The sequence below is a fragment of the Solea senegalensis genome, linkage group LG1 (genome assembly GCF_019176455.1).
Source record: "Solea senegalensis isolate Sse05_10M linkage group LG1, IFAPA_SoseM_1, whole genome shotgun sequence".
Classification (NCBI taxonomy): Eukaryota; Metazoa; Chordata; class Actinopteri; order Pleuronectiformes; family Soleidae; genus Solea; species Solea senegalensis.
Genome location: NC_058021.1, coordinates 33,754,169 through 33,776,336, shown reverse-complemented (window position 1 = coordinate 33,776,336; position 22,168 = coordinate 33,754,169). Strand labels below are relative to the sequence as shown.

At 43.0% G+C, this 22,168-nt stretch overlaps 2 protein-coding genes across 15 annotated transcripts in view; both read right to left on the bottom strand.

Annotated features, from left to right (window-relative positions):
• The window catches only part of dnah5l (dynein, axonemal, heavy chain 5 like), a 43,990-nt gene extending 39,178 nt beyond the window's left edge, over nucleotides 1-4,812 (bottom strand). For all 4 annotated transcript variants that reach the window (XM_044044411.1, XM_044044420.1, XM_044044427.1 and 1 more), the window contains exons 1-12: nucleotides 4,758-4,812; nucleotides 4,456-4,681; nucleotides 3,643-3,746; nucleotides 3,381-3,569; nucleotides 3,227-3,301; nucleotides 2,619-2,702; nucleotides 1,737-1,808; nucleotides 1,554-1,655; nucleotides 1,272-1,440; nucleotides 1,021-1,186; nucleotides 842-935; nucleotides 649-747 (exon numbers count right to left, since the gene is read on the bottom strand). In XM_044044411.1, coding sequence (XP_043900346.1) covers nucleotides 649-747; nucleotides 842-935; nucleotides 1,021-1,186; nucleotides 1,272-1,440; nucleotides 1,554-1,655; nucleotides 1,737-1,808; nucleotides 2,619-2,702; nucleotides 3,227-3,301; nucleotides 3,381-3,569; nucleotides 3,643-3,746; nucleotides 4,456-4,681 — 1,380 coding nt within the window. In that variant the 5' untranslated portion in view covers nucleotides 4,758-4,812. The remainder of the gene's footprint in view (nucleotides 1-648; nucleotides 748-841; nucleotides 936-1,020; nucleotides 1,187-1,271; nucleotides 1,441-1,553; nucleotides 1,656-1,736; nucleotides 1,809-2,618; nucleotides 2,703-3,226; nucleotides 3,302-3,380; nucleotides 3,570-3,642; nucleotides 3,747-4,455; nucleotides 4,682-4,757) is intronic.
• A 323-nt stretch (nucleotides 4,813-5,135) lies between these two features.
• On the bottom strand, nucleotides 5,136-22,108 carry LOC122780979 (NLR family CARD domain-containing protein 3-like). Of its 11 annotated transcripts, XM_044044475.1 has the most exons (13): nucleotides 22,015-22,108; nucleotides 18,642-18,775; nucleotides 15,583-15,648; nucleotides 14,912-15,039; nucleotides 14,595-14,741; nucleotides 14,226-14,342; nucleotides 13,358-13,482; nucleotides 11,393-13,253; nucleotides 11,111-11,284; nucleotides 10,365-10,538; nucleotides 10,004-10,177; nucleotides 9,216-9,389; nucleotides 5,136-5,277 (listed from the first exon to the last, which is right to left on the bottom strand). In XM_044044475.1, exons 4-13 carry the CDS (start codon nucleotides 15,019-15,021, stop codon nucleotides 5,241-5,243), a joined length of 3,093 nt encoding a protein of 1,030 aa, XP_043900410.1. In that variant the 5' UTR covers nucleotides 15,022-15,039; nucleotides 15,583-15,648; nucleotides 18,642-18,775; nucleotides 22,015-22,108; the 3' UTR covers nucleotides 5,136-5,240. The 11 variants fall into 11 exon arrangements, with proteins under 11 accessions (XP_043900410.1, XP_043900385.1, XP_043900401.1 ...); XM_044044450.1 differs by lacking the exon at nucleotides 22,015-22,108 and having other exon boundaries at nucleotides 18,642-19,333; XM_044044466.1 differs by lacking the exons at nucleotides 18,642-18,775; nucleotides 22,015-22,108 and adding an exon at nucleotides 15,926-16,156 and having other exon boundaries at nucleotides 15,583-15,683.
• Nucleotides 22,109-22,168: the final 60 nt, after the last annotated feature.

The following is a 22,168-nucleotide window of genomic DNA, read 5'->3' as shown; positions in this document are numbered from 1 at the left end:
CCAAAAACATGAAACTAATGTTGACAAGATCACATTACTAACACTTCACCAAACACGTTTGTTAGAGCCATTTATTTGGCTTATCTGTTTGTTTATGTAATACCTGGAAGCCACAGTAGGTGGTGCACGGTACTGTGAGGTGCAGAAAATTACTAAATATAATAGCAGGTAAACACTCGGCAGGTGTGCTGCATACTGGGGGAAGCACACCGTTTTTGACCGTCTTTGTTGCCTTTTGTGGAAATGCAAACTTGAGCCATTTATTTGGCATTTGCATTAAGGTATAGAGTTTATTATAGTGTCTGCACAGTTTGGGCAGAGGTTGCTTGTTTGTTAAGAGTACAAACCGTAAATAAATGTCTGGTTACAGCGCTCATGTGTTTCATTCATTAATTGGACACGGAAGACAACGCGTCAACTACCACCAAGTACCAGTATAGCAGCCCCTCAGTGGCTTAGGTTCGTTTGTTGTTTTTTATTTTGTTAAAAACAAGTCACTACAATGTTATTATTAATTAATTATTTCAAGTATTTCAGTATTTCAAACCTGTTAGCAAACAGGTTTGAAATACATAAAACGTGTTTTTAACAGTCAGAAAAATAAACTACGAACGTGTTATTTTTACGTGATATTTTGACTTGATTTACCGGCGTGCTCGTCTCCAGCAGTCCAAAGAACTTGTCCAGCGTGTACAGGAACCTCACGTTGTCTTTGGCCTCGTGCATTTTGGCCGTGATTTCTCCATCCTTTTCGTAATCGGTGAAAAAAAAATCAATCCCGGCGTTAGCGGCGCAAACCACGAGCGCTGCGATCTGAACTTTGCTTTGAAATGACGCTCACCAGCTTCCTCCAGGTTTGCAACAAACTCGACCTTGCGAGCTGCAGAACTCCCAGAATCCTTTTCACCTGAGGGCGCCTCAGCTCCTCCACCAGGCTGATTACAGTGGAAGAATTCAGATTAAAAGTGACAACGTACGACTGAACCAGAAGAATTAGGATGTGGAGATGGAGACCCTGACCTGTCAAAGGTCACCATGCGTCTCTTCCAGTGCTCCAGCTCCACTGAGGGTCCGACATCATCGGCCTCCTTTCTCATCTGCTCGCTCTCAGTCAGCACCTGTGTCATCTGATTGGTCCACACAGAGACCACGCCCTCCAGACTCTCCACCAGCTCGCTGTTACTGGCTGAGAGCACAAGGTGAAGCTAACTTCCGTCTAACCAGATACGTCGTCCACACCACACACAGGAAGTGGTCGACCGTCCGCTCACCTGCAGCAGTGTAGTCTGCGGGGCTGCTCAGCGTCTCCATGGCAACAGGAACATCCACCCTCTGCAGTCTGAACGTGCTCTCCAGGATCCGTCTGGTTGACCTCAGGTTCCCGAGGAACCGATCCACAGACGACACCAGGCACTGGACGGCAGGGCTGGGCGCTGCCTCCTGCAGGCAGCAGCGAGGAAGCGTCAGTGTCCACAGCTCTGACCTTTGACCCGACAACACACGCACACACACGCACGCACACACACACACACACACACACAGAGGCTCGGTACCTGCTGTGCTCTGACTGCCGGTAACATCATGTCACCCAGCAGAGCTTCTACCCCCTGCAGGAGGCCGCCGGCACTGCAGTCCACCATGGCAAAGTCCACCTCCTGTTCACAGGCGGGAAATCTGTCAGGTGACTCACACACACAGGAGTCAGCAGGTGTGACGGAGGAGGTGGAGTTACTGACCTGATGTACGTTAGCGCTGGTTATCACTCGGTCACTTGTTCTCATGAAGAACAAACATTTCCCCAGTAATGGCTGAAAACACAAACACAGAGGAGGATGTCGCGCTAACAGGACATTAGCCTGATACCAACCACATGCTAATAGTGAGCTCATTTACTGCAACTAGCTTGGAATGGTAAAAATGGTGTCAAAAGTTAGCTAAATATATTTAAATGTTAGCTAGGGATATTTAAATGTTAGCTATATATATTTAAATGTTAGCTAAAGATATTTCAATGTTAGCTTAAAGATATTTCAATGTTAGCTTAAAGATATTTAAATGTAAGCTTAAAGATATTTAAATGTAAGCTAAAGTTATTTAAATGTTTGCTAAATATATTTAAATGTTATCTTAAAGATATTTAAATGTTAGCTAAAGATATTTAAATATTAGCTTAAAGATATTTAAATGTAAGCTTAAAGATATTTAAATGTCAGTTAAAGATATTTAAATGTTAGCTTAAAGATATTTACATGTTAGCTAAAGATATTTAAATGTTAGCTAAAGAAGAGTTAAAAGTTGTTTGGATTATAAAAATACAGTCAGATTAGCCTTCATTCCCTTTGACCTTTGACCTTCCTTTGTTCTCCCTGTTAGCTGTTGACGTGTCATGGTCACTTATGTTACCTTGTTTACGTCAAACAAAACTTCACTTAACATCAACACAACACAACACACAATGACACAATCTGCTGCCATGGAAACAGAGGTTTCACCTTCACACAGACACTTCATTCAACATGGACAGTTGTTTATTCATGGACTTACGTCGAGCACAGCGCCCCATATGCTGGAGGCAGACAGACAGACGGACGGACGGACAGACAGACAGACAGGTTTACCTCAGAGTTTCCTGTCGTGAGAAACAGTTTCCTTGGCGCCACAGTCGAGGTCGCCATGTCTCCAGAGGACAAATAAGTGGACGCCTGTTTGTGGAAACACAGAGCAGAGACACAAATAAAGACAAGTAAAGACAAGTAAAGACAAGTAAAGACAAGTAAAGACAGATAAAGACAGATAAAGACAAGTAAAGACAGATAGATACAAATAAAGACAGATAAAGACAAATAAATACAAATAAAGACCGATAAAGACAAGTAAAGACAAATAAAGACAGACAAAGACAAGTAAAGACACATAGACAAATAAAGACAAATAAATACAAATAAAGACAAATAAAGACAAGTAAAGACAAAGACAAGTAAAGACAAGTAAAGACAGATAAAGACAAGTAAAGACAAATAAAGACAGATAAAGACAAGTAAAGACAGATAAAGACAGATAAAGACAGAGTCAAACTAGCTGAAAGTGTAGAAAAGAGACACTTTGAAACACAGACGAGGCCTGAAGAGTAAATATCAGCAGATGGTTTTTCCTCCTGTGGTTCAGAGACGACAGCGCACAGATGAGGTGAGTGCATGAGCCGCTGCTTGTTAGAGAGCGGACAAACCTGTTTCATGCTCTGAAAGAAGAAAATCAGCGCCTTTGATCCATGTGCAGCGAAGAAGTCGTCGATGAGACTGAACTGAAAGAATGAGACACGACAACAGTTAAACACAGATTCTCTGTTTCTGCTTCGATCAAACTCACCTGTGATGTTTTACCTTCTCGTCACAGACGATGACGTCCTCCACCTCCACCTCGCTCAGGGACACAGCGCCCTCTAGCAGACTGATCAAGTATCTGTGTCGTGCGTCCAGTGTCCCCCGTCTCTCGTCCCTCGTGGCTCTCGCCTGCTTCGTGATCTCTCTCCTCATCTCATTAGACAGCAGTGCCGTGCGTTTAGCAGAAACCTCAACCAAAACCAGAACCAGGTCACTGACAAGTGAAACATTATTATTTTTGGTGAGGTGTGTTTTCACTCACTGAGGCAGTGGCGGTCGAGACGGGAACAGACGCCGGAGAAGAGATGGGATTAACGATGCGAAGGTTCTGACCTCTGACTCTTCTGTGCCCTCTGCTGGTCACATCTGGTATTAAAACAACAACAACATTCACATTCAGTTTTTCATGTTGTCATCGCCAATCAAACCAAACGTCATCTGCAAAAAGAGACGTGAGGATTTTAGCCACGTGAGATTTGAATGACGCACAATCAGTGAAAACAAAATGGCTGCCAGAGGGCAAAAGTTCATAAACTCTGCGTCAGTTTAAGTCTACGATATCTTTAAGGACATGTTTCACGTCTTTATCTCACGGTTAGACAGAAACTGAAGTTTGTAAACCACTCACTCTCCCACACCAAAGTCCATAGAGAAAAGCAGTGATTTTAGCTGATGGGGACACAGGAGCTGCTGGTCCTCTGCTGCCTCGTGTGGTCACTTAGTGTCACTGAGGTTAATCTGAACAAAGGATTTCAAACTCTGAAGTGACAAAATAAGACATTTGAACTTGAAAGTGATTGAGGCAGAGATGGATCAACAGCTCCTTTGTGTGTGATGTTAAAATCACTGATTTTCTCTATGAAGTGGGAGAGTGAGTATGTGTGTGTGTGTGTGTGGGAGAGAGTGAGTGAGTGGTTTACAAACATCTGTTGTACAGTGAGAGAAAGACGTGATCATGTGACGCAGCTGTGTTTAAGTGGCCAAAATCAGTTTTAACAACCAGCAGAAACAAAGTAATTTTTCTTGAACATGTGACTTCAGGTTTGTGTCTGATGAAGGTTCAGGTGCTCTGTACCTTTGTGGAGCTGATGCTGAGGATGTCTGGGTTCAGGTCTGTCTCCTTCTCCGTCCTCCTGCTCCGTCTCTTCCTGTCCTCCATGTCTCTCCAGGTTCTCATGTCCACCATCGAGGTGTTGTTCTGGGACAGGATGGACTCGGTCTGCCTGGAGTTCTGAGTCTAGGGGACAAGCTGGAGGACCAACGGTGGACTCCGGACCCTCCTGAGACTCTGGATCTGACATCTGAGAGTCCAAAACATGGAGTCTCGTCAACCCGTCATTCACAGCTCTCTGAAATGTTCAATGACAAATAACTCACCTCTGTGTCGTCTGTCCTCCCGTCTCAGTTACCTGTCTTCTGTCCTCTGTCTCTCATCTTCTTTCTGTCCTCTGTCTCTCAGTTCTGTCCTCTGTCTCTCAGAGTTCTCTCTGTGTAACAACTCCAGAAATATAAGAATGAATGCAGGCTTGGGTAAAAGTTTGACTGTTGCCGCGGTAACCTGTAACCTGGCAGGGAGGTGTGTCAAACACCCAAACACACACACAGTGGCCGTTTTGTTGTTGTCATGTTTTACATTTTTGCTGAGTCACTTTTGTTTCAAAGCTTTATTCTTTTTACAGAATTAAAAGAAAATGAACACTTTGACTCTTTATAATGAAGAAATTAAATGTTTATTACACAAACATAAGAGATAAAACTTTAAAACCTCAGTTCACTCTATTATTTTAATTTACATCATTTCTACTGGTTCTACTCTAGTCATGTGATCATCGTCACCATCTTCTGTCTCAGGTTCAATGTTCACCACTCTTCTTTTATTTTATTCGTCCATTCCCATCTGTGAAGAAGAAGAAGAAGAAGAAGAAGAATTTTGAGAAAACTTTTATTAGTAAAACAATTTTCCAAACCAACAATTCATTAATAATAGTCAATAATCAACTCACTCACTCACTCACACACACACAACTAAAGATTACGCTGCATTGATCCATCCTCCACTACTGAACACAGGGCCTGTCCAATGCCCCACACTTCCTCAAAAGCTCCCAGGTTACAGATCCTGAGCCTGGCTGAGACCAGGGCCTTCAGACAGAGCACCGGCTCTGTCCAGCCCACACCTGACACCTGGTTCTTGCGGCTCCTCCAGATCTTGTACCTCGAGTGTACCTCAACCCAAAATTAAAAATGGAAGCAGAAAACACCTCTCCCAGAGCTTCTACCCACCTGTGCAAAAACTTAAACAAGTCTGCCAAACAAGGACATGAAACCACCAAGTGCTCTAGAGTCTCTGTCTGCCCACAAAAGGGACATCCCTCCCCAGTGTTAGGATCCAGGCGAGCTCTGTATCTATTTGTAGCTATAGCTCTGTGTATGATCCTCCACTGGAGGTCAGCCATCCTTTTTTCAAAAGCCGCCAGCAGCCTTTAGAGGAAGTGTCAGCATCAAAAACCTCAGTTCATTTGGATTCTCTGAGGCCTGCCAGAGAACCAAAGTTCAGCACTTTCACACAGCTGAGGTACAGCTGTTTTCTCTCACAGGTGATGAACCTGCCAAGGACCGGAGTCTTCATGGAGAGAAGGAGGCCACTCTTCTCTCTCCCACAGCAGGTTGATTGGCGAGTGATGGAAACACGGATACTGAGCCCTCACTCCTCACTCCGCCAACAAAGGAGGAGACAGGAACAGCAACACCTCCCCAGTAGCCTTCCCTATCAGTCTGGAGGACCTGATGTTCAGTGTTTCAGCCAGTGCCATGGGTGGTCCTAATTGACACCAGCTTCGACGAACCGAGTCCTCACAGTCACAGATAAGAGTACCTCACTGGGCAGGAAAGTGTTATTAAAAATCGGCTCCTCAAACAGCCACATTCCAGGCCTGGGGTTAAGAGGCCGGATGATGTCCAAAGTTCTCCAGGCCTCCATCACTGACCTATAGAAGGAAGTAAGTCCAAGTCGGTCGCAATGGGACTTGATTAGAAACAGATGCCTACATTTTAAAATTCTCTATAAAAATGGTATTTTTCGTAGTTTCCCAGATTTAGCATTGGAGTTTGAACTCCCACCTTCGTATCTTTTCCGATATTTTCAAATTAGACATTGTGTCAAATCTCTGTTTCCAGCTTTTCCTTTTTTACCCCCAGCTCAACCATGGGAAAAGCTCTTTTGGTCCGATTCCATTCAGAAGGGTCTAATTTCTAGAATTTATACTAACCTTCTATCTTCCGACAGCTCACCTATCACTAAAATCAAGGCTCCCTGGGAAACTGAGCTAGGGCTGATCTTTGGTGACAATTGGTGGGACGCAGCTCTAAAAAGATCCACACAAGCTCATCCTTTGCCCGTCTGTCACTCATACAGTTCAAGGCTGTGTACAGAGTTCATTTTGCAAGGCCCATCTGTCACAAATTTATCATAGTGTCAATGACATTTGTGACAAATCTCATACCTCTTCCTGCAATCTGACTCACATGTTCTATTCTTGCCCATTAGTGTTATCTTTCTGGCTTTTACATTACATTACATTACATGTCATTTGGCAGACGCTTTTATCCAAAGCGACTGGAATGGAATTGAGTACAGTCAGCGAGGGGTGGAATCGAACTTGCGACCATGATGTTTTTCGCACATAGGGTACCGGTCTTAACCACTGAGCCACGCCACTCTATCTTTCTGGCTTGTGTTGTTGAGTTGTGCAATACCATTTCCAAAATACAATATTGATAACTGTAACGTCTTCTCCCTATATTGCCATATTTGGATGTCCAGAGTATTATAATAGATACAACTCTGTGCAATTAGATATTATTGCTTTCACTTCTCTATTGGCAAGGCGACATCTTCTTTTCTACTGCAAATCTACTAGAGCTCCTTCCAGTACCCAATGGCTCTGGGACGTTATGTCCTTTCTAAAGTTTAAAGAAATTAAATATTCATTGAGATCTGATTCTGCTAAATTTTATTCAAAGTGGCAGACTCTCTTAACTTTTTTCAGGCTCTTTCATCCTTATCTCTCGATTGATGGATCCCCCTGCTCAATAGCCACACTGTAGAGCTGGCCTGAAATGGGGCAGCCCTGCCTAATCCCCCTCTGGGATAGGCCTACTAAGACCTCCCCCCACCTTTATTACACAACAGGCATTGTTGTAGAACAGTGTAGAAAACAAAAAAGAGTGGTTCCACATGATTAGCGGCCTTCTCCTGATCAATAGATACAATCCCCACATCCAAACTATACATCTCACATACATCCATGCAGTCTCTTATTAAAAACTCTTTCCTTGACCTCCACTATGCCCAGAACAATTAAAAATGTTTTATAAAAACACAGTCAGTCAGACAAAAGTTTAACATTAAAATGCCAAAAGGATTTGACGTTGTCATTGGCTGATAAAACAAACTCCATGCAGACGACATGGTGATCAGTAAAACCTACTGGGAGGGTGTAGCACGTGGCAGTTCTATTAATAAAATCAGATGACAGGTAAACCCTATCCAACCTGGATGTATCGTCTGACTGACAGCTGCTTCATCCTCCATACATTTACTAAGTTGGCCTCTGCTAGCTGCTGTTTTAAAGCTGCAGTGGACCTTGAATCTTTAACTGAATCTTTAACCCTAACCCTAACCCTCTGTGACACTTAAAATATTTAGATTTACAGATGGAGAGAATAAAACAGCAACTCCTGCACTGATGCTAGAGCTGTGACTGAGCATAACCTGCCCCCCCACCATAACTTCCAATCTGTCTCATTCACACTATCACTTTGTGTTTCTTGAAGGAAAACTACATCAAGTTTCTTCTGGTGTATTATCTCAGATATTATGGCTCTCTTCTGTACGTTTCTGCCCCCATTGATATTTAAAGAAGCCACCTTGAAACCGTGCATAGAAGAGGGAGAGAGTATAAACACCAAGAGGACACAAGAAATCTTTTCATCAAGTATATCAAAACCAATGACTCTTTGTAGAGTGTTTACTGTTCCATCGGGAAAATATTCAAACACACTTGCTGACTTACCGAAAGTATCATCTAAAAACAGATTGATCTCATTTAGAGAGTATAAGTCAGCACCATCAGATATACTGTCAGTCACCGAGACACAATCCGACAATCCACCTCCTGTCCTGCTCTCACACAGTCCTCAGCCACCTCTGTTCGTGCTGAGCAGACTGTTAGACAATCTATAACACTACTGACCCCAGCCATGGAGCCCACCATCATGAGACCTGCTGCAGAACCAGCGGGCCCCTCAGACGCGATACGCACCACAGCTGCGGAACCTGCGGGCTCCTCAGGTGCAACATGTACCGCAGCCGCAGAACCAGCAGGTTCCTCAGGCGCGACATGCACCGCAGCCGCAGAACCAGCAGGTTCCTCAGGCACGACACGCACTGCAGCCGCACATGAAAGGTTCCCACAGACTATCGTTCCAATCCAGTCCACCAGATGGCGGTAATGAAAAAAGGTGACCCTATTCTTTACAACAGAGCTCTGACGCCCTGATCTTGGAAACCTCATCAACCCCAACACAGGATTACATTCTTACAAACCCGACTTTTACCGTTCATTTTCACTTACGTTGCATTTGTTTCACAGGAAGTCTGTCACACACGTAGAACTGTTTACGTTTTATTTTCCACAGACACGCTGCTACAATGTTTGTGTGAGGAAAAAAATCTTGGGAACAAGACTTTTTACCACTTCAGATGAGATCCTTGTTAAACCTTGTTAAGTCAGTCAGTGGGACAGAATACTGATGACTCAACACTCCACTGACCTCAGCATCTTCAGTTGACAGTCTGGACTCTTCATGACATGAAACAGCTCCTGCAGGTTTGACTCAGTCAGGAAGTTGCTGCTCAGGTCCAGTTTTGTCAGGTGGGAGGGGTTGGACTGCAGGGCTGCAGCCAGAGAAGAACAGCTGATCTCTGAGAAACTGCAGGAACGTAACCTAAGAAAATACAACATGTAAACAAAGTCATTCGTTATCCAATCTTGCTCTACGACCTCCATGTCCTTCAGTTATTGTGGATCTGAGGAGGCCACGGAGCTGATTTCAGACATGGATGACAGATGATAACATCTCCAGAGTTTGTCTGGGTTGGACACCTTCATGAGAGCAGGAGAAACCCCAGGTGTCAGGACACCTGCAGACTCACTCACTGTGGCTTTAATCCTGCTGTCTGGTACTGGTATTTAGCACGAAATTTGGACATTTGCTTTCAGGACAGACTGTCCAGAGCAGAGCTGTGAGCCTGAGCTAAGGATAATGTTGTCTGGGGGAACCAATCTTTGACTTTTTGTGATGAATTTTGCCTGAAGTCTGGGGACATGGTCTGTGGAGAGGAAAATCTCTGGTCCCCCATTTTCAAAACAGGGGACCAGAAGGAAGGCTTTATTGACAAAGGAATCACACTGCTCAGGTTCCTCAGGAAAGGCTACTCCACCAGTTCCTGGAAGGGTGCCCTGTCGAGTCCTTGTCGTGGAACTGGTCTAATCTAGTCTCCATGTGTTTTGTGGACTAATATATAAAGATCTACAAAAGAAACAGACATAGAACCTGACCTCAGAGTCTCCAGCCGACAGTAAGGACTCGCCAAAAAAACACATAACTTCTTCACTCCCGCGTCCTTCAGCTTGTTCCAACTCAGGTCCAGGTGTTTGAGACTACATGGGTTGGAGTTCAGAGCTAAGGCCAGAGAAGAACCGCTGGTCTTTGACAGCTTGCATGTATCCAACCTAAAAATAAACTAAAATAAGACTTTAGATGACAAATTTTCTGCTTCAGTGATTTTATTGTCTGTTCAGATGTGAAGAAGGAAGACCTCTTAAAGTCTACCAGGTCCACCACTGCACCACTTCAGCTGACAAACTCTACCAAAGCTACCTAGCTCCTACCAATTATCTGAAAAACATGGAGTCTGACCTCAGAGTCTCCAGCCGACAGTGTGGACTCTTCAGAAAGCCACACAGCTCCTTCAATCCTGAGTCCTGAAACTTGTTGTAATGCAGGTCCAAGTGTATCAGGTGGGAGGGGTTGGACTTCAGAGCTGAGGCCAGAGAAGAACAGCAGCTTTTTCTCAAACTGCAGCGACTCAAGCTGTGTTGAAGAATAAAACATGTCAATGAGACCATTAATAATTCCCATCAGATACAACACAAGCCTCGTTTCTCACGTTTCTCGAGACTATGGTAGGGTCCGGTTTGGTAAAGTTCAGTTTTTCTGAGCCATGGCTGCAGCTGCTGTGTTGACAACCGGGGTGTTGAAGTTCTACAAGCTACATGACTGGATGATGATGGCGGTAGTGGAAGCACATCTAGTGCCAAGTCCCAAGCTCTACCTCATCAAATAGCAAATGATCAGTGAAGCCAGTTCAGATTCCGGTTCAACCAAATACCTTTCTGTGAGGAATTTGCAAACTCCTAACTCACGACTATAGGTGCGACTGTGAGAGTGAATGGTGAGTGATTGGCTCCAGCTCCTCCCACGACCCTCATGTGGAGGATAAAGCCACACAAATTGGATGGATGGATGTTTCCTTAATCTCTGATGACATTTTACAACTCAATTTAAGACATTTGTGACATATGTCCCCTTTCATTGGTTTATTTAAAGAAAAGTTGCAGATTCTGAGACTAGATGAACCAATGAAAAACACTGAGGACACTGACCTCAGAGTCTCCAATCTACAGTTAGGACTCTCCAGTCCAGAAGACAGCAGCTTCATTCTTGAACCCCGCAGGTGGTTGTCACTCAGGTCCAGTTCTACCATATGGGAGGGGCTGGAGGTCAGAGCTGAGGCTATGACTTCACAGTGAGTCTTTGACAGTTGAGACCCACAAAGTCTGTGAGAAGAGAACACATCAAGTCCATTACTGTCAAATCTACCATGCTGTCTTGCAACTGCCCATGAGGAGAATTTATAAACCTTTAACAGTTAAATTGGGACTCACCGAGCCTTCCTGCAGTTGCACACAGCTGGAATCAGTCTCTGAGATCCCTCGACTGAGGTGTTGTACTTCCTCAGGTCCAACTCTTCCAGAACCTCCTCTGACATCTGCAGCATGTGGGCCAGACCTGAGCAGTGGATCGCAGAGAGTTTTTGGTTTGTTCTGGTCTCTGAAGTCAGGAACTCTTGGGTCTCTTGATGCACTGTTTGGTCGTTCATCTCCGCCAGAGAGTGAAAGATGTTGATGTATCTGTCAGGCATAACATCATCTCTATTCATCTGCTTCAGGTTGTCAATGGCTTCCTTGACGAGCTCTGGAGTGTTCCCCATTTGACCTAGCAGGCCTCCCAAGAGTCTCCTGTTGGACTCAAGACAGAGACCATGAAGGAATCGAACAAACAGGTCCAGGTGACCATTTTTACTTTCAAGGGATTTCTCCACGGCTCCTCGCAGGAGGTCATTCAGAGTTGGTTCAGAGCAATTAATTTCTCCACAGTATTTAAAAAACATGATGACATAATGGTTTGATGTAAACCGCTGGTATTTGAAGTCTTTTCCTAGGAAGTCGTCCACCGCTCGTGAGTTCCTGCTAATGTAACAGTGGAACATGTAGACTGCAGCCAGAAACTCCTGAACGCTCAGATGAACAAAGCAGTAGACTGATTTCTGGAAGATCACACTCTCTTGTCTGAAGATCTCTGTACAAACTCCTGAGGTCACCGAGGCCTCGTTCACACTAAGACCACACTGTTCCAGGTCTTCTTGGTAGAACATGATGTTTCCTTTCTGCAGTTGTTCAAAGGCCAGCCTCCCCAGCTTCAGAAGAATATCCCTGTTGGCCTCCATCAGCTCCTGTGGACTCGTCTCACGTCCTTTATCGTACTTGTTCTTCTTCCTCTTAATCTGAACCAGCAGGAAGTTTGAGTACATATCTGTCAGGGTCTTGGGCAGCTCTTCTCTCTGCTCTGAGGTCAACATGTGCTCCAGAACTGTAGCACTGATCCAGCAGAAGACTGGGATTTGACACATGATGTGGAGGCTCCTGGATGTCTTGATGTGTGAGATGATTCTGCTGGACAGATCTTCAGTTCTAGATCTCTTCCTGAAGTACTCGTCCTTCTGGTCGTCAGTGAAGCCTCGTACTTCTGTTACCCTGTCAACACATGTAGGAGGGATCTGATTGGCCGCTGCAGGTCGAGAAGTTATCCAGACGAGAGCTGAGGGAAGCAGATTCCCCTGGATGAGGTTGGTCAGCAGCATGTTGACTGATGACCTGTGTGTGACGTCAGAAACCAGCGTCCTGCTGTTGAAGTCCAGTGAGAGTCTGCTTTCATCCAGGCCATCAAAGATGAACAAAGGTTTACAGACAGCAAGCTTCTCTGCTCTGACCTTCTCTAATGTTGGATGGAAAACATGGAGCAGCGTGAGAAGACTGTGCTGCTGATCTCTGATCAGGTTCAGCTCCCTGAACGAGAGCACAATCAGCAGATTCACATCCTGGTTTTCCAAACCCTCGGCCCAGTCCAAAGTGAACTTCTGCACCGAGAAGGTTTTTCCAACACCAGCGACGCCATTGGTCAGGACAACTCTGATGCTCCCCTGCTGGTCAGGTAAGGCTTTAAAGATGTTGCAGCACTTGATGGGAGTGTCCTGGACCATCTTCTTCTTGGAGGTCATCTCCAGCTGCCTCACCTCATGTTGAGTATTGACCTCTTCACTCTGTCCCTCTGTGATGTAGAGCTCAGTGAAGATCCTGTTCAGGAGGATTCTACTTCTTTTGTCATCAATTCCTTCAGTCACATGTTCAAATTTCTTCTTCAGACTGATCTTATGTTCATCTAGAACCTCCTGCAGACCAACATCTGCTGAAAGACAAGAGACAAAGTCAGACAAAGCCTCAGGATGTGAAACTCAAAACATTAATGCTGTATGAGAAAACATGAGACAGAGGACAGATGATCAGTCTTACTCTGTACAGTGATACATTGTCTGCAGAACCAGACTCCACTGCTGGAAGACACGGGATTCCTCAGGTCATCTTGACACACAGAGCAGCAGGACATCTGCGCGTCCACAGACTCACCAAGGTTCTTTCTTCAAAACAAGAGAACTTCAGAACTAAAGAAGCATCTCAAATGAGAGGTGAAATATCTACAAAGGTAACACAAGCAAGTCCTGTTGCCTAAAGCTAACTAACAAAGATGACAATGACCTGAATGACTGAGAACCTTCTCAAATGGATTTCTCTTACTCTGCATCTGAAGGTCTAGGTTGGTTCCTGAAGTTCCTCCTCACAGATTGAGAGACAGCTGTCAGTATGTGCTTCTGATGTCTGAATCACTGATAAATGTCCTAATGAAGGCCTCATTCATACTTTCTGCGTCCACAGACATCTGTTATAGTCCGAATATGGGCATACACAAACACTGTACTGCATGTGTACCATGTAGCATGACTGTAGCATGTGGTGTGGTCTTGTTTTGATCAAAGAAGACTGAGACAAACTAAACCAGAAAGGTTATGCGAGGAGATCTGCTGGTACCCAGAACTGCACAACCCATCACTCTAAGAACACAAGGATGTTTCTCACGATCTGGTGAGAAATCACTGGTGGAATGAAAGGTAAGCTGGAGCATGTGGATTCTCAGTTTGTGTGAATGAAACCATGTATGGAAATACTAGTCTAATACTAATCTAGTCTCTCTGGACAAAGAGTGCAGCAAGTAGAGGGGTCCAAAACACAAAGTCCTCACACTTAAACACACTTAAACCACACAAAAACAGCAATAACGGAAGAAACAGATGTTATGGAAATGAGTTTGTAGCAGGTCTCTTACTTTGAGTCTGGTCCAGGTTGGTTCCTGAAGAACGGAGGTTCATCTTTGGACCAGTCACTCTTCACAGATGGACAGTTGGGTAATGGAGGGACAACTGTCAGTCCGTGCTTCTCATGTCTCCAAACAAACATAAAAGCTTTTTATTCATAAATTGGTTAAATTTATAAACTGGATCAGGACCTGGTTCGACCGAGGGTCCTTCTTTGTGGACTTTGCACGTTCTCCATGTGAGAACATGGGTATTCTCAAATAGTTTAATTGGACATTCGCTGGTTCTTAGATATTAGGTCAAAGTTTATTCTGGTAGAAACTTTAATACACAAACAAGGAAGCAGGTCATGTGGACATGTGGACCTACAGGTCTCTTACTTTGAGTCTGAAGGTCCAGGTTGGTTCCTGAAGTACAGGGGTTCATCTTTGGACCAGTCAGTTCTCACAGACACTGGAGATGGTGCTCTGTCCTCATCATTGTCCTCACTGTCACTCAACATCATCTGGACTTCAGGCAGTCTGATCCTAAACTCAAAATAGATTTTATTTCAGCTGAATCACTGATAGATCTTCTGATGTATATCTGAATACAAACACTGAAGCTACTGCTGATAATTAAGACCATATTTATAGTCCATAAAGTTACTGTCGTGTTTTAGTCAGGCCTGTCAATGAGTTTGTAGCAGGTCTCTTACTTTGAGTCTGAAGGTCGACGTTGGTACAGAGATTCATCCTTGGACCTTCTTCTCATGGACATATAGCTGATTCCTGGAGACGCGGCTCTGTCCTCATCGTCCTCCATCATCGTCAGGATGATTCAAGTCTGAAAGGAACGCACAGAATTCTTATAGTGATAGTTCAGGTGTGTGAGGTGCTGACACAGTCCAGGACATCTACGTCACATGATCACATCTTTATCTCACTGTGAGACAGACTTTTCCAACAGGAAACTGAAGCTTGTAAACCACTCACTCTCCCACACCAAAGTACAGAGAGAAAATCAGTGATTTTCTATTGGTCACTTTGTGTCACTGAGGTCAAGCTGAACGTTTTTACGATTTAAACATGATTTTAACAATTTAACAATTTAATTTAAACACTGAAGTGACAAAATCAAATTAGAACTTAGTGATGAAGGCAGCAGTGGATCAACAACTGCTGAAAATCCCTCATGTTCTCTGTGGACTTTGGTGTGGGAGAGCGAGTGAGTGTGTGTGTGGGAGAGTGAGTGAGTTTACACAGCTACACAAACTTGACTCATTGTTTTTTAATCATAAAACAGTGTCTGTGAGGTCACACTGATATTGACAGTCAACTGGAAAAATACCTGCGACACATGATATTCTTGAGAGTGAGACGAACAAACCTGAGAGCAGTGGTACTGAGGCGTGAAGACCGGCGGGTCCAAAACCGGCAGGACAGGAAAGTCTGCCTGCGAGGACGCGGGACAGCGTGTAAATAAATACACTTTATATGAAGAAGTGAGGGAAAAAATGTTAGAGGTCATAAATCTCTTCTCGTTAAAATCTCAATATGAACTTTGATCACAGTCACATGATGTGTGAGGACAGGACCAAATGTCCTCAGTGTACAGGTGTTAAGTGTCACTGGCCCCACACACACACACACGCTGTCCATGGTCCTTTTTAAGGACATAAATATGGACAGAAACATGAGTAACAGCGGTAAAAATCCTCATAAACACTCACCAGTTTCACATCTTCTGTCTCCGTGGATCAACATGAAGATGAACTTTACCTGGACCCCGCCCCCCCGACCTGTCCAGTGAAGCTCCACCCCTTCTAATTTTACAGGAAACTGATTTTATGAGACGTCTCCGTCTTCATGAATAAAATAATAATAAAACCTCCTCAAATACTTTGTAGATATTTTGATTATTATAAATCCTCTTCACACAACAATTTGTGTTATTTATTGCTTTGTTTTTATCTTTGTTAAATATGATTTATTTGTCGTGTTCATAATAATAATAATGATTCTTTCTTCTTTTCCAGCAGGCTGCACACTAAGAGGTTAAACACTGCCCTCCACAGGTTACAGTCCTCAATCACACATTTAAACATAATGTGTCTGATATAAAATAAATATATTCATGTTCACTTCTTATTGCTTTGTAAATATTTTGATGTAAAACTGGAGTGAAGGTAGGTGGTGCTGGTGAGCGATGTGTCTCAGACAAACGTGAAATATGACTTACAATATTAAAGTCAATCATTCAGCTTTATCATAATTATTATTCATCATTTTGGACATGACGTATTAGAACAAACACAGGTTTGACCAGGGGCCTGTTTCAGAAAGCAGGTTCAACAAACTCTGAGTTAAAACCTTAACTCTAGGTTGGCCACCTCTGAGCTGTCAAACTCTGAGTTTTCGGTTTCAGAACAGCTGATCAGCATTAGTTCAATCAACTCTTAAGTGTGTGCGTTGGAAATGAATAAAGCTATCATCAATGGAGCTCTGATACTATGATTCACCATGGCAACAGGTAAACAAAGAGCACAGCCTCCATTTTAATCCAGTTGAGCAGAAGTATTAATACGTGCCAATGACCATGACTGCAGTACTACGATGTTACATTTGATTTGATATTTATTCAGCTGTAACCTGACGAGATAACCTGACGAAACTGACTCACTTTTTATTGCAGCGCTATTTCATGACGTTTCGACGTGTAAATATTAACGCAGTCACTGAAATGCTGTCAAACATTAAGATTTTGTCTGCAGCGAGATTCAAAAAGTCACTTCTAAACTACAGTGAAGTTAAAGTGTTTCCAGCTGCATCAGAAATATTCACATCAGCTATAATCTCCATCATGATGTGATCTATGACAGGAACATTTCACAACATGATGTCTACAGTACCAGAGAGTGTCTACAGTGATGATGAGCCTACAGTAACACACGGTAAAACAATCTGACAGAGTCTTAAAGGGGACATATTATGCAAAATCAACTTTTTAACTATTTTAATACTTATATTTGGGACTCTGGAGGCTCTACCAGTCGCCAAAGTGTGGAAAAAAAGTCCGAAAATGTCTGTTCGTGTGTTCGCACCACTTCACATCAGACTGCGGCCAGCGGGTGCCGTATTTAGTCAGCGACCGTATTTCACCGACGTACAAACACACACATTTTTAAGAAAAGGTCACATAGAGCTCATAACTGACCATTCTGACACGTCCTAATTAAAAATATTTGTTCAGTACGTCCTCCATGACCGGAGCACAGACTCAGTCTGATACAGTGACATACAGTGGCAGTTTATGCAGCTCACCGCTGGCGATCAGCGGTGCTGTTCCTAAATGTTTTTAACTGATTTACAGTTGGGCAGTGTTCGGCTCGATCCTTATGTAGGACGTCTCTTCCTGTGACAGCACTCTCGCTGTTTTCCGCGCACGCTGCCATGTTGATATTGTCAGAGAACTAGTGGAGGGAGGGGGAGAGGAATGGAGCAGAGGGAACAGGAGCTTAGTGAGTGCAGTAAAGAGGACAAATCAGAAACCCCCTGGAAGAAATGTGTGTGTGTTTGCCTGTGTCTCATTTGCATGTAAAGGGACCATGCACAAAACCGAGCTTTCTGAAAGGGGCGGGTTTAGCAGGGTTATTGAACTGCTATGATGCTTCATCCTTATGGTATTTTCACCAAAGCATGTCACTGACATGTTCATTAGGACACCAGGGAACTATTTTAATGGGGGAAATAGGGTATAATATGTCCACTTTAATGTGCACACAGTCACAGTGTTGGTGTGAACTGCGGGCTTAATGAGACATGAGCTCCCTTGGAAACATGATTTGAGATTTTGGGGGCGTCTTGGCAAAAATATTGTTTTTGATTGATTTGATTCAGATGTGATGCGTGTGTGGAGGTTGGATTTGACATGAGCTGACTTAAGACAAGTAGACGTACAGGCTTGTAATAATGGATGTGTTGAGTTGAGTATGAATGATGTGAATGATATTAAAGGACAAAAAGAAAGTTTGACGTTGCTACACTGTGCCACGGTGAAATTAGTGATGATTTTTTAAGTCTTTGTTTTCAGGTGTTGCACTTTGTAGATGGTCCCAGAGATGATTTTCTCCATGGTCCGAGGTTTTTAACGCTCACGTAAACTAACAAAATAACGTAAACTAACGAAATACTGTAAACTAATGAAATACTGTAAACTAACGAAATACTGTAAACTAACGAAATACTGTAAACTAACGAAATACTGTAAACTGACAAAATAACGTAAACTAACAAAATATCGTAACTTTAGTCTTTAATAAAACAACAAAAAGACAAAGAATCCAAACGAACAAGAAAACAAACAGAAGTGAAATCAAACAAACTCACAATGAAAATGAATGAAAGTTAATAACATCCTCACTTCATCATAATTATTTGTGCTTTTACCTTCAGTTGCTGGAGTTTGACGTGTGGTCTCTCAGTGAGGGTACGCCTCTCTGTGAGGACACGCCTCTCTGCTCCGCCCACACTGGACGCACCATGTTACACTGGCTCCCCCCGATGGAATGGAACGGTTGGTGCTGGTAGAACAAGCAAACTTTGAAAAAGGTGGTGCTGTTGAGCCGTAAGCGCCTCCCCCTGCGATGAACTCTAATGTACGTTCAACTTTTCAAACAGGAGCCACGCCCAACATCAGAGAAAACATTGATTTAGTAACATACGGAATTTGTTAGGAAAGATAAGAGCAATAAAACTAAACTTAAAACATTTAGTCTTTTTACAACTTGCCAGGACAAATTCCCTCAAATTCAAGGACTGGGTGTGTCAAAAAACGTCTCAATCTGAGAACACTTGTCTGGCCATGACAGACCAATTGTCATGGCCAGACAAGGCTCCTCACGGGTCAGAGATGATGACCTCCACACCAATGTCCAAGGGTTTGATGAAAGCATGGACAGAGAACAAGAACCATGAAGAACATTAAGAAACGTCTTCACAGCCTGAGGTTTCAGGTTCTGCTCAGACCGATCAGAACCGAGCGGGTTTCACCGTGTCAATCCACACCTGTGCTCCCACACCTGTCTCACTGGCCGTTTCTCAAATACAATGTGGAAAATAGATATATTACAGCATTGTAGAGTAGTATTTATATATATATATACATATATATATATATATATATATATATATATATATATATATATATATATGACGTGTACAAATATATACTACTCTACATAGCTAATATTTACATATTATATAGTACAGATATATAAGTACAGATACAATGACCGTGCGACTTTAATATAAATCTAACTTTGAAAGTTGAAATTTAAAAAAAATTAATGATATACAAATTTTCAAACCGTCAGGTCAAAACGTCTCCATTAAAATCAAAATAACACGTCAATAACAAATAACAACAAATCTATGGATCACACCGAGCATGTAATGACAGCGACGTCTGAGCCAGCGGATCATTTCATCAGGACAGGCCGAGGTAACGCTGCTCTGTGCCGGGCACAGTGAGCGCCGAGCGCCCACAGAGGTGGAGCTGATCACCTCCGACAAACGTCGCTGCCAAACTATAAATACGTCATATCTTCATACACAAACCACATATTTGAATTATAAATGACTAATTTCTCGCCTCAAATGATCTTAAAACTTTGTTCCGGGACACAGAAAAATATTTATTTCAGATTTATATTTCTATTATCTGCTGCTATGCTCCGCCGAAATGTATTCTGGGATACATGGCCATCCCAAGTACGCTTAAGTCACCTCCGATGCATACTTGGTAAACATGGGCGGAGCGAGAACACTTCCGGGTTTGAGAACCGTCCTCGCTGTTCGCTTACTTGAGAATTGGAACAGCACTTGGACTGAGGCTGATGACGTTTTCACAAGTACGGGAGTACGCAAGTACGCACAAGTACGCACAAGTATGGATATTGAGAAACGGCCTCAGTTGTGACATCACGCGCCATTGCTCCGCGGTCCGTCGATAAAACACGTCCGACTCTTGTGGAGCTTCATGTCCACTGATCCGCTGATCCTCCCTGTGAGCGAGAGAAGAACAGAGACAACAGTCCACCAACAACAAAAATCAAACAGCATGAATTCAGCTTGTGAACTGTAGAGGGCAGTGTTTCGCCTCTCATTGTACTAGAACTTCCTCCAGGGGTTCGCAAGATTTAAAAAAACAAAAATTAAATAAAGCATCCAAGCAAAACTGTAGATCATTTGGCTAAATGATGCTCTGTTTGTTCAATGTGAGTCACCGTACCTGGAGGCGTGTCTGAGCCAATCACAGGTACCCTAGTCAGTCTGTTCCACAACACTGTATGCTAACGTTGCTCGGTCTCGATCAGTTACTGGTTCATCAATAACCAGGTTTGCATTCAAAGTCAGCGTGATCCTTGACTCACACACATACACAGAAACAAGACACGTTTCTACAAAAACCTCCTAAAAAATAGGATTTAATAAATAATTTTATGAAATGTAGATGGAAGATTTATCTTTTGTGACAAATGTTTATTTTGAAGTTATAAATATGTTCATATGCACATAACTTTACGTACATTTAAGAGATTAACAGATTTGAACAGTTTTTCTATACTTTCACATTAAGAAGTCGCTGATTTTGCGTGGCGTCGTGATTCGATTTCTTTTGTGAACAGACGTTTTTTTTAAACCTAAAACTCTACTGTGAGATGAGCGAAACTTTTTAAACACGTTTACACAAAATGCCGGAGTTTACGCGGCTTACGCAGTTCTTCAAAGTCTGAAAAAGTATGGAGGGTCAGACTTTGAATGACTGCGTAAACAGCGTAAACTACGTAAACAGCGCCTGTGTTTAAAGTTAAAAGTGCGTGTACATTGTTACAGTTGGAGCGACGCGGCTGCTGCGTGTTCACACGAACGCACTTTAATGGCTTCTTACCGGGTTTTCTTTTTGTTTTCGGGGTAAATAAATATAATAAAAGCACGTACCTGCTCCCAGGAAGCAAGGCTGAGCAGCGGCGTGATGACGTCACACGAAAACAGCGATATCTTAATGTGACTGTAATTTAAAAGTGCAAAAGAAAAAAGAAACACTTCCGTGTTAGTGTTACAAACACAATCATACACACATAATATTTATTTATTACATGTTTCATGTGATCTTTAGCGTGCACATTAGAGAAGAAGAACCATATAAATCCATATAAAAACAGGACAACACATGTTAATGCAGGATCAGGACTGGGACCAAAAAAATGAAGCTGGCATTTGGCCATGGCGGCACCACCATGATTATTTAATAAATAACACACACACAGGCCCTTTCTCAATACTCAAGTATGCAAGGATGTACTTGCATCCATGCTTTCATCATACTCGCCAAGTATGGGAGTACACAAGTATGATTCTGAACAGCAGCTACTTCCTTGTTCTACTGTTTGAATGGCGCACTTTTGTAAGTCGCTTTGGATAAAAGCGTCTGCTAAATGACATGTAATGTAATGTAATGGCGGGTAGCGCCAAGTGCTTAAGCCTCATTAGCGCCGCCTACAGTGTTGATGAATGAACATATGAAATACTTTTAATAAATGCATATATATAGTTATTATTTCAATATAAATATATATAAAAATATTTATTTCAGGTTTATATTTGTATTATCTGCTGCTGTTCCTCATGTTCTGCTGAAATGTATTCTGGGATAGATGCTTTCCCAAGTACACTCAAGTCATCACCCGATGCATGCTGGGTAAAACGGGCGGAGCAAGAACACTTCCAGGTTTGAGAACCGTACTCGCTGCTCATGTACTTGAGAATTGGAACAGCACTTGGACTGGGACTGATGACGTTTCACAAGTACGGACAAGTATGGATATTGAGAAAGGTCACACTCTCCCACACCAAAGGCCATAGAGAAAATCAGTGATTTTAACATCACACACACAGGAGTTGTTGATCCACTG